This window comes from Eufriesea mexicana, unplaced genomic scaffold (genome assembly GCF_001483705.2).
Source record: "Eufriesea mexicana isolate 0111107269 unplaced genomic scaffold, ASM148370v2 scaffold812, whole genome shotgun sequence".
Taxonomy (NCBI): domain Eukaryota; kingdom Metazoa; phylum Arthropoda; class Insecta; order Hymenoptera; family Apidae; genus Eufriesea; species Eufriesea mexicana.
Window position 1 is genome coordinate 1,361,901 of NW_016909009.1, and position 12,447 is coordinate 1,374,347.

A 12,447-nucleotide genomic window follows, 5' to 3' on the forward strand; every position below is an offset into this window, starting at 1 on the left:
TCCGCCATGTGTTACCGATACGTTCGTTGTGGCATCGACTAGAAGGTGGCGACGGTTGGCCAAGCTATGCGTTGTAGGCGCGGAAAGATATTTCATCCTTGAAATAGCCATACGCTAAAGTATCAATGTAGAATATGAAACAATGTCTCTTATGTTTATTAATGTCAATGAATCAAATACAAATATATTTCTGTTACGAAAATGACAAATTAAAGAATGAATTATTATAACAAATTAAAGAAATGACGATATCGAGTCTACTTTATATCTCGTGTATGTCGGTAGTACTTGAATGCGATTTATTGAATATTTTCAATGCTTCTCGCGATTATCTATTTATACTATATATTTTTTTAAATACAACCAATATTAATAAGTTTCTATACTACCTCTGTACTTTAAGCACCATGTACCCACCGTCGATAATTTCTCAATTGTCGGATATGTAGAAATTCTCTGCTCTTTAATATCAATCTGTTTCGAACATTACACTTATCGATATCTTAATTCAAAGTCAATGGCATTAGAAATATTTCTTAGGAAGCGAAAGATAATTAATAAGGAAGATTCAGTAATTGATTCTACTTTTCGAATATAAAGAAACGAGAATAAATTATAAACTATGTATCCGCAAAATTTACGCATTCCATTTTCGCATGTATTATTTATATGACCATAAATTTTTACTCTATCAATCAAAAAGAAGTAACATATTCGGCCAAGCAAGGTACAAATAACATAATCGTTAACTAGAAGTAATTCCCTCTTGTAAATCTATATAAGCTATTCCCGAGGTGAGCAATTTAAATAAATTTAAGTGATCGTTGAATTATATAAGAATCATCTTTGATTCGAGTGGTAAAATATATGTTCCACAAAGCAACTAATTCCCAAAGCGAAAAGCAATCACTCGTAAGAGCATAGCAGTCGCAAATGACTGTCTGGTAATTTCTGAACATCCGCTGTTAGATAGCGACTATTTCGCTATTCGGGCGTGTCTATTGTAGATTTCGATCGCGGCTTGAAAAATTGCAATCCATCCTGTTAAAGTGAAAAGTTTTCTATCTAGTGTACTCATTTTTTTTCAAATTCGAGTGTTATTTTTCGAAAAATAGGGCCGGAAGTGTATGTGGGTGACAGGTCTTCCGACGGGTTCCGCTGTTCGGGCGTGTCTATCGTAGATTTCGATCGTGGCTTGAAAAATTGCAATCCACCCGGTTAGAGTGAAAAGTTTTCTATCTAGTGTACTAATTTCTTTTCAAATTCGAGTGTTATTTTTCGAAAAATAGTGCCGGAGGTGCGAGCGTGTTTCGAATCGTACTGCGCAATTAGCTTTCCGGGCTTGGCTTTGCTAGATTTCCATCGTGGCTTGAGAAATTACTGTCCATCCTATTAGAGTGAAAAGTTTTCTATCTAATGAACTATTTTTTTTTTCAAATTTCTATGTTATTTTTCGAAAAATAGTGCCGTAAGTGAGGGTGGGTGATAGGTCGTGTGGCGCATTTAGATATTCTTTCCTGTGTCTCATCGATTTCAAGTATGGCTTGGAAAGTTTCAATCTATCATGTTAAGTCTGAATGCTTTCCATCTAATGGGCCAATTTCTTTCATTTTATAAATAAATGTGAGAACAGTTGTTGAAAAGTTATATATTAGGAATAGGTGCCAAAAATAATATTTCAAGAGATTCCGTATTCTCCGTAGCCTTTACACATCGTAAAATATGCCAAATTTCATGTTTTTTTACTAATTTTATCAATTTATAAATTCTTTATTAGATTACAAGGCTTCTGTAAAATTTTGAATTTGCGTCTGTGATTACTGAATTAACGTGAATTTACAGGCTATTTTACAAAGTCCATTGATGAAGAATAATTGTTTATCTGGATATTATCTATATCGTGCTTTTGGAATTTATAACAACGTATAATTTTGTTATGTAGTTTGAATCTACTGTACACAAATGACTGTTAACTTCAAAAAAGCGGTGTGTATTTTCCAATAAAGTAAATGCAGACACATATATTTGCTATCTCGTTTAGAATGGTAATACTTGTCAATTTATTTCTAGCCATCATATATTATATAAAAACAAAATTCTTAAAGCATCAGTTTATGGTTGTTTCGGCGTCGCAAACACGCCTGTTTGAAAATTAAATGAAACGAAATTAAACTTCTCGGAGAAGAGTTTAATACATTTGAAGTTGGTTAAATTATTAGTTAGCCGCTTTGACGTGGAATCAAAATCTTTTCTGTTTACTGCATTTTTGATATTTACACACCGAACAAAAATCCTCCACTGAGAAACTGCTGTCAACTTTTGTCAACCTGATCGCAATATTATCTATCGTGCATTTCATACCACGTGACCTAAAATTATAAATAGATCGTCACATTAATTGGACCTGCAAATTGGTGAGGAATAAAATTCTGAACATAATTCGACATCGTAGAACAAATTCCTTTATTAAAACGGAAAGTTCTTATAACAGAGATATATGAAGATTTTTAAATGATGTTAACTAAAAGCAACAGAAGGAGATCAGAAATAACTTCTTTGTGGTTTGTCAACAACAAATAAAATAGTTCTCGACAATGTGATGTAAAAATGAAAATACATATAAGAGAGGAAAATTAATAAAAGTAAGAAAGTATTTGATGTATTTGAATACCGACGTCGAAATCGATGCGTTTACCCTGTAGAAACAGGCAGGCAACACCATGTCCCGAAGGATTTCTGCAAAAAGGGAAGAGAATTACTATTGTAGCGTTGTCTTATTAGAATTTAAAAGCATCTCGTTGACGTGACTCCTATTCTGTGACTCCTACCCTTCTAGCTTTCAACGTCGCCGATAACGATCGACATTAATTAAAGTAATCATCTTAGAGATGGGAACGCTCAGTTTTCACTGAGAATAAATAATTTATGAGGTCTAGAGTGGAGTGGCGAGTAAAAGACAAACGACGAAGAACAAAGAGTTGACCGTTCCGGAATACATATAATATTTATTTACCTAACAGGCGTACATTTTTTTACATAATGTCTGTAAACGCCTCGTGTCCGGTGACCCGAGCTAATAAAGAACACTGACAAATATAAACAATTGAATACCAAGCAATAAACTATACAGACCTGACTACTAGAAGACCTGTCAGGGTTTTCTAAACTTGGCGCATTGTTCCATAAAGGTACACTTTATGTTTCAAACTCTAAAAATATCCTACAAAAATATTTATTAAAACACTTACTATATTCTTGTTTTGCGATAACTTTTAGATATTTATATAGATACGTATACTTCGTTGCTATATTATAAAAATATTAATTGTGAATTATACAATATATAAACACACTGTGTATTATCAACAACGACACATGAATTATAATGTTTAAAAAATGCCATCTTCAGATGTCCTAGACCGTTATAAGTAATACGTACATAATTTGAGCGAACATGTAAATATAAAAATGATTACAGATGTACGAAATCTACCAAGAGAACATAATTTCGCTATCTAGAAGTAGAATTACATCATCACACTGAAAGCAACGTACCTGTCATATCATCTGTATGTAAAGACTTTCGTGGCCTAATTTTGACTGCCTTACCGACCTAGAAATATGAGGCTGATTGTTGTGTCCTCTAACACAAGAAGAACGGTGATTACATACAGAAGTATTTCTTAAAATAGTACTTCGGACAAAAAAAACGTGAACGGTGTTAAGCGAAGTATTGTTTTTAGCTTTTCACGCGTCATTTGTTCACGCATTTTCAACACATTGAATCTTAAATCACTACATGATGAAATCTTACAGACGTTTTCTATGATACTTTTATTTATAGGTTAACTTGTCGAGAAACTCCATCATCACTGATTTCAATCGCATTAAAATACATTGTTAGGAACGTCATTTTGAATTCTACCTTGTACGATATAGGGGGTCGATTCTAGTTACCGGAATATTAACGAAATATTGTACTTTTAAAATTATTACATTGGATTCCGTATATACATGTACGTCTGTGGCAATGTATATGTCATCATATGGACGTATGTATACAGTAAAATATTTATATTCTTAAATAACAGATATAAACATTTACCAGTGAACTATACTTACAATTTAGCGCACACATACACGCGCGTGAATAACGGTTTACTAACAGTGCGTATGTAAACAGCGATAATCGATAATGTTGGGAATTATATTGAAATGGTAAGTAGATTTTAAAATTTTGCAAACGTGAAACATTTTATCGGGTAATAAGTTTATTTTATACTTTGCTTATCATGTCACTACCCTAGATTTTGTCACTATCTTTTAAAAATAACTATGCTATAAGTACATACCTTTGTATCTCATTTATAGTAACATTACTTCTTCTCTTAATATTAAGATAAATAAACTTACGAAATAAATTTATGAAATGAAACATGTACAAATAAAACAACTCTCACAAAACTTGTTTGAGAAAAGGCATTGGCCTTTCACCACGATGTTGCACGCGATTTTCACCAGTAATTGTTTGCAAATCATTTAGTGTACATTCACTAACAGCTTTTACACTATACTGTTGTATTAGCACATCATTTACAAAAACTATAGTGTAAAAATTTCAAATTACAATTTATAAATTACAATTATAAAAACAAACATATCGCATAATTTTTTAGTAAGCATTTTAACATTCTCACAATTCTTTGAAAAATTGTTGTATATATAAATAATAGAACTATTTTACTATGAAATAGTCAAATATGTGAATAATTTTTTATTTTAGAACATGTTCCTCTGGAAAAATGTCCTAATTACTTTACATGGCTCTTCTAGACAATTTCATACTTCAACGATTTTGTAAGTAACATATTTAGATTTCTAAAATTTTAAAAATTATGATTGAGATAACATTAAAAATGACAATATAATTATTTTTGTAATATTTTTAATCTAATTTTTTACTTTATTTTATATGAAAGATACAGTATATATCCCTTTCAGGCAAAAGGCTATCATAATAAATGGTAAACAAATAGCTGATGAAATTCAAAATGAACTAAAAACAACTGTTCATGATTGGGTAAATGATAATAAAAAGAGACCTAAACTAGTAGCTCTAAAAGTTGGCAATGATCCAGCTAGTAAAATATATGTTGAAAAAAAAATGAAAGCTGCAAATTTTATTGGTAAGATACTAATAAAATTAGTATAACTATATAGAATGATTATATTTTAATAATAATATATCTATATATGATATATTTATTGCATTGATGATTTAGGAATTGAAAATTATACTATTCACTTAGAAGAGAATAGTTTACAACAAGACCTAATGAAAGAAATTGATTGTTTGAATAAAGATGAAACTGTGGATGGAATTCTTGTACAATTGCCATTAACAAAAAACATGAATGAACAAGAAATATGTCAGGCGATTACACCGTGTAAAGATGTTGATGGTTTCCATTTAGAGAACTTAGGTGGTTTAGCATTAAATAGCAATGGAATAATTCCTGCAACTGCTTTGGCTGTAAAAGAATTAATAATTAGAAACAATATTGAAACTTTTGGGAAAAATGCAGTGGTAGTAGGAAGATCTAAACATGTTGGTTTACCTATTGCATTACTTTTACATGCTGATAGCAAAGGTATATAATGTAATAAGTGTGATGCCTACACAAGTATAAAATGTAAGGTTGTAAAACCTGTAAAATCTTAATATCAAATTAATTTGTAGATAAAACAGGTGCATTAGATATGACAACAACTATATGTCATCGTCATACCCCTCACACTGAGTTAGAGAAATTAACTAAATTGGCAGATTTAATAGTTGTTGCAGCTGGTATTCCTGGCTTAATCACAAAGGAAATGATAAAACCAGGAGCATGTGTAATTGATGTAGGAATTACAAGAATAAAAATGGGCAATAAATACAAATTAGTAGGAGATGTGGACTTTGAAAGTATAAAAACAATTGCTGGATATATAACTCCAGTACCAGGAGGAGTAGGTCCTATGACTGTAACAATGTTAATGAAAAATACTATTTTAGCAGCTAAAAGGAATTATCAAAATTCAAAATTATTTAAACTTAATAACATGAAAGTTCCTAAGCATTAATAAAATAGTTTACAACACAATATTGATAATTATATAAAATATTATAAATAAAATATCTTTCTTTAAATTATTAAAAATAAAATGAAAATAATACAAATATTTATAATTTTTTATTATGTTTATTCATTACATTATAAAATGATATAAATTGTAGACATAAGTACTTGAAGTTATCAAACGAATACTTATGCATATTTTTATTTTAAATATAAATTATAAACATAAATAAATTAAAAATTATATGTATTAATAAAATAATATATTAGCCATATTAATTCTATACAAAGAAAAATTTATTTCTTACTCTCAAATCAATAAAAAATGTTGAAATTATAAGTATAATAATGATATTGTACATATTTCTTTATGTACTTAAAATGTTATACCATATATGAAAAATAAAAATACTTAAACAATAAGTAAGGTTATATATTTTTTTCATTTTATATTGTCGAATATATATGGAAGTAAAAGACTGGAAGTATATACTGTATTAAAAAAAGATGTTCCTATTTAATCTCACTTGTTATAAAATACTAAATCAAAGGTCACTTTTACTTGTTTCCAAACTTTCAATACGTAACAATCGGAAATTATTTTCAACCACGGAAATAACAATGAACCGACCGAAAGTTCTAATTACTCGTCCAGATATTCCAACTACGGGATTAAATTTACTTAAAGAACAGTAAGTACTTTCCTTAATATTTAAAAAGAGGTTAAAATATCTATAATTTTTTGTAATTTCATGGAATGCATGATATAAATTTTCATATCATCAAGTAAAGTAAAGTATAAATATTATAAATTTATTTTTAACTGCTACGAAATTGTTCTGAAAAAATTGTTTATCAATATTTTTGCTTTTTCTATATTGTATTTTAGATGTGATGTCATTCTATGGGAAAAGCCTGAACCAATCCCTAGAGCTGTATTATTATCAAAAGTAAAATATGTAAATGGGATTTATTGTTTATTAACAGATAAAATAGATGAAGAAATTTTAAATGCTGCAGGATCAAAATTAAAAGTTGTGGCTTCTATGTCAGTTGGTGTCGATCACTTAGACTTGCAAGCTTTAAAAAAGAGAAATATTAAAGTTGGATATACTCCAGGCATTCTAACAGATGCCACAGCTGAATTAACTGTAGCATTATTATTAGCTACATCTAGAAAACTGATAGAAGCAAACAGGGCAATTTATAAGTATAAAACAAAATATATCCTTGTTAGGTACTAAATTAGATAATTAAATATATATTTTATTTTAAATATAATTCATACAGGGGTGAATGGAAAGCATGGTCACCTAGTTGGATGTGTGGATCTGGACTATCTGGATCAACAGTTGGAATAGTAGGATTAGGTCGTATTGGTACACAAGTAGCAAAATGTCTTAAAGGCTTTAACATTGCTAAAATATTGTATACAAGTAGAAACATTAAACAAGAAGCATCTAAATTTGATGGAGAAAAAGTTGAACTTGATACATTGTTACAAAAAAGTGATTTTGTAATTGTTACAACAGCTTTAACTCCAGAAACAAGACAAATGTTTAACCAAAATACATTTAAAAAGATGAAAAAATCTGCTATATTTATCAATGTTAGTAGAGGAGAAGTTGTTGATCAATTTGCATTAATAGAAGCTCTGAAAGAAGGAATAATCAGAGGTGCTGGCTTAGATGTTATGACACCCGAGCCTATCCCATTAGATAGTGAGCTACTAAAATTAGACAATTGTGGTAAGTCTAATAAAAGTCACTTATAAATCTACGATAAAATGAATGCTTTCTGTATATTTCAGTTATATTACCTCATATTGGTAGTGCTGCTATAGAGACACGAGAGAAAATGTCAGTAATTACAGCTGAAAACATTTTAGCAGTTTTAACAGCAAATCCACCAGTAATGCCTGCTGAAAATTAAGTTACATGTTATACTCAAATTACTAAAATAAATAATATAAATATGTAAAGAAAGATAAACCAATTTCAAACTTATACTGTTATTTAGCTTTATAAATTAATCCTTTATACAAATATAATTAGTTGCTAAAAATCATATTTACTTGTATTTTCTTTTTATTTATATAAGTTTGTACATATGGCAAGCCTATAAATATATTGCATTTTATTATTAACTAGCACTATAATAACTTTACTATTCTGAAATATGTAACCTTAATTTTCTTAATGCTACTAAACTTTGCTCATATATTGTAAAATGTAATGCTGTTGTCATAACAGCTTTTAATTGACTTGGGGTCAAACCTTTAAATAGACCTGTTAAGCCTTCGTTTTTTATAACTAATTTTAAACAATCCACAAATCCTTTACATTCAAAAAAAGTACCAAACCCATTTCTACCATTTTTGAATCCTTGTACTTGTAATCTTTTTCTACTGAGATCAAAGGGATATACTACAGTTTTAGCTAATAGACCAGCTACACTACCAGATATTATAGAATTGTTAATACTAGTATCAGTTTTATTGTAATAGTTCTTATATGTATCAGTGAAAAATGCATAAAATGCAAATTGCAGACCTGTATGTGGTGCAACTTGCAACAAAGTTGGTAATAATCCATGAAAAAAAGTCTTTGGAGATTCATATTGTATAATACACCTGAAAACATATTTTATGAAACGAAGTTTGATTTAATAGTAAAATATTTTTAATAACTTTAAACTTGCCTGCATGAATGAAAAATTCCCTTGTAGATTTGATGATTGCTTGATTGTGCCACTAATCTAGTTCTTATAGTATCAAATGGAAATGACACAATTATGGCTATAAAACCAGCACCTGCACCAGCTATAAATTTTGTTGTATATTTCCATTCATTTAGTAATGAAAAATTATAAGATCCATTCATAAGTATATTATATGAATAAAACTGTAAAATTTTAATACTTAGTTACATATTTTTACATATAAATTAAAACATTTATAATCTTAAATGAGAAGACAAAGACAATTAGTTACAAATAACACTATATAAAATTTATAAACCTATTATTCCTTTTAAACAAATAATGTTATCTTTGATAAATGTTTCTGTGATTTTTGCTTGCAATGTTATGATTAATGCTTACAAATAATGATATTTAAATGCATTTTATTGATAACAACAGAATCTAATTCATAATTTACAAATCTCAGATAATATCACAATCTAAGACTTCTGTTCTTAGTGTTTCAAATCCAATTCTTTTTTCTTGAACATTTATTGTAGCTAAAAATATTATATGATAGAAATAAAAAAACTATATATAAAAATCACGTAAAATATATATTTACCTGACTTGTTCCATATACTATTGACAGTAATTGAGCAGGAACATGTCCCTTCCAAAACGCAAAGATACCTTCTTCCTTAAATATTATATAAAATGCTTGTAGTAAAGAACGATATTTACTAACGTGATGGTTAGCAATAGGTTCTACTTGTAACTACAGTAATAACGAATATTTTTATTGTCTATATATAATATTAGAAATATTGTTATATTTTATTTGAGATGCATTCTTTTACCTGAAATCTAATTTTCACAACATCGAAAGGTTGACAAAGGAATCTTGTTACAAAGCCACTAGTAGCTCCAGCTACAGCATGGTCTAAATTATAATTATCGTTTTTTAATAAATTATCCATTGTCTTCTACTCTACAAACTTTGAATTTAATGTACTACAACGAATAAAAAAGTTATATATGACTTTTGGCAAACAATAAAATATCAATATCAAATTGTTATGAATACCAAAGTTTAAAAAATATGTGTAATATTAATTTAGAAAAAAAATAATTTCCTTTATTATATAGAAGCTAAATTTGTTTCATTATAAAATGTAAAATATACAGCATTGTATAGATAAAAAGTGATGACATCTAGGTTAAATTGTTAGCACTGGATTAATTGTTAATATAAAATATCAGAGAATGCTGTAAAATAAATCTAATTGTGAATTTTGTAAGAATATAATTGACAATAATAGAATTTTGTTTTAATTACGTTGCCTTAAATCTATTTATGCTTTCTTAATTTTTTCAAGAAATATAGATTGCAGGTGCTTGAAAAAATAATATGCTTTGGCTATTTTTTTGCGAATTCACTAAAATAAACTTATTTTTACAATTCTATATATTATTTTTATATAAATAACTAACAATTTATAAAATTATTTGTTATAATTATAATTAATTTCTTGTATCATTTCGGAAACTGACAAATGATCGTCAAAATTACAAGTATAATTCAAATTACAGTAATTCTCTGTTAATGTTGTTAAGTTGTATCCCCAGGAACTTTGAAATATAAATTCGATTTCTCTTCTAGATGGAATATTCAGATGGCCCTTTACAGATATTACGTCCAAGTATTCAATAAAATTTTCCTACGAAAAACATTTTTTATTATATTTATGATTTAAGTTGTTATAATAATTTTGAAATATTTTTTTAACTTCTTTTATATATGTATATTCTCATATAATTGGAACATGTAATATATCGATATTTATTTATTTAATATAAGAAGGAAGATAATTATTATAACATGGTACTCACATAATTTTTTATTTGTCGTGTATTCCATAATTCAATATACAATTTACACAAGTTCAAAATTGTTACTTCATATATAGCAGAAGCAGTTTCAAAATTATCTTCAAGTTTTTTAAATTTTTCATTCTTTATAGAATGATCATTCATTCTTTTACAATACCATTTATCAAAAAATCTTTTTTTTGCATCATTTTGTATGTACAAACATTTAATATCTATCATTATCTCTGAACCAATAGTACATATTTCATAACAAAATTGAAATACATTATATTCTGAAGCTTCAATCAAATGAATTATAAAATCAGAGTAAATAAAAAGTAATCCAGTAATGCATAGTGAAATATGTTTTTCAATTGCATTATGAAAAAATTGTGTAATATTCTCACAGTCTGTAATTTTTGCACAAAAGATAAGTCTGCACACAGACGTCCGCATTTTGTAATATACTGAATTTGTAAAACACCTATTTTCAATAAGTTGTTTGATCAATAATGAAAATACATCATTCTAAAATAAATTTATGTAACAAAATACAAAAATTAGTAAAATTTATTTAAAATTTACAATTTACAATCATCATAAGGATGAAGATTAGGAATTTTAAGTAAAACTGATGATGTTTTATTGAGGCATGAAGAATAAATACATAAATAAATATATACAAATACATAAAATGTATCACTGGATAGTTACTTATAATTTGTATACTACAATGGTGAAATTGGAATTATTAGAAAAATTGTGATAACAGATTTAGGGGAGTAAATCTTTTTAGTCTATATGCAGAATTATTTGTGTTCAGTAACTACAGTAGTAAGAGACAGTAAATACAATAGTAAAATATAGTAATGTCAGCATCATCATCCGATGTTTTGGCCACTTTAGCATCTTTAGCAAGAATTGGTAATTCTTGAAAATGGGATTTTGGAATGAACTTCAACTGAGTTTGAGGAAACCACCTCTCCACATAAATGTTCTGATTCAATCTTGACTACAGACACTAGAGTGGACATTACTGTAAATTACATTTTATTGAAATTTTAAAATATTTGAAAATAGGATTACTTACGTTTCTAGGATAAAATATTATATATAAACTACTAGAAATAGTATGAAGATTTTTTCTTTAATTTACACAGACTTTATTTTTGCTGTTACAAATATGATACAATTATGTGCGACATTTTTCACCTGTCTTGTTTAAATATATGGAATAAAATAGAAGATTACTGAAACGAATATTCAAGTGCTGTAGTAATTCAAATGATTTACTAAATCGATGAAAACTTCTAAATTATGTTTTCATACATAATTAAACTACAAGTTTACTGCAAATTCAAGTTATCTAGCAAAAATTTCTTGTGAATTAAGTCTACATTATCAACACATAGTATAAGATATGCAAGTAAGTAAAATGTAATTTTACAGTTATTATTTAATATGTTCTCCCATTTAGTTTTACAGAGATTAATATATGACCAAATATGAAATTGGCCACATTGAAGAAGTGGAATGAATACTGATTACATTGGTGAAGTGGTAGCAACATATATGGTTGCAGAGAAAAACTCTCAAGATCGAGACACAGCCCGAGAGAGTACCTTAAGAACATTTAAGATCCATCCCCCTTCTATAGAGATGTTTTGGATTGGGATCAATGATGTTGTCCGATCTTGTACCAACGCAAGATTAGTTTTTATCGATCATATTATGCTTCTTGAACGTGAGTTACGTTGTAATATTTCAGTAC

General features: G+C 28.0%; 3 protein-coding genes across 5 annotated transcripts; 2 read left to right on the plus strand and 1 right to left on the minus strand.

The window, feature by feature from the left end:
* Positions 1-3,369: 3,369 nt before the first annotated feature.
* Positions 3,370-6,139, plus strand: LOC108546998 (NAD-dependent methylenetetrahydrofolate dehydrogenase). 3 transcript variants are annotated; one of them, XM_017899319.1, is made up of 7 exons: positions 3,370-3,456; positions 3,845-4,052; positions 4,130-4,218; positions 4,784-4,857; positions 5,002-5,186; positions 5,283-5,651; positions 5,741-6,139. In XM_017899319.1, exons 3-7 carry the CDS (start codon positions 4,216-4,218, stop codon positions 6,124-6,126), a joined length of 1,017 nt encoding a protein of 338 aa, XP_017754808.1. In that variant the 5' UTR covers positions 3,370-3,456; positions 3,845-4,052; positions 4,130-4,215; the 3' UTR covers positions 6,127-6,139. The 3 variants fall into 3 exon arrangements, with proteins under 3 accessions (XP_017754808.1, XP_017754806.1, XP_017754807.1); XM_017899317.1 differs by lacking the exon at positions 3,370-3,456 and adding an exon at positions 3,479-3,730; XM_017899318.1 differs by lacking the exon at positions 3,370-3,456 and adding an exon at positions 3,479-3,660.
* Positions 6,140-6,629: 490 nt separating this feature from the next.
* Positions 6,630-8,054, plus strand: LOC108546982 (glyoxylate reductase/hydroxypyruvate reductase). The gene is made up of 4 exons (XM_017899297.1): positions 6,630-6,814; positions 7,012-7,332; positions 7,413-7,870; positions 7,933-8,054. The coding sequence occupies exons 1-4, from the start codon at positions 6,630-6,632 to the stop codon at positions 8,052-8,054; spliced, it is 1,086 nt and encodes a 361-aa protein (XP_017754786.1).
* Positions 8,055-8,288: 234 nt separating this feature from the next.
* Positions 8,289-9,784, minus strand: LOC108547014 (mitochondrial thiamine pyrophosphate carrier). The gene is made up of 4 exons (XM_017899342.1): positions 9,665-9,784; positions 9,430-9,582; positions 8,823-9,025; positions 8,289-8,754 (listed from the first exon to the last, which is right to left on the minus strand). The coding sequence occupies exons 1-4, from the start codon at positions 9,782-9,784 to the stop codon at positions 8,289-8,291; spliced, it is 942 nt and encodes a 313-aa protein (XP_017754831.1).
* Between the last annotated feature and the right edge of the window lie 2,663 nt (positions 9,785-12,447).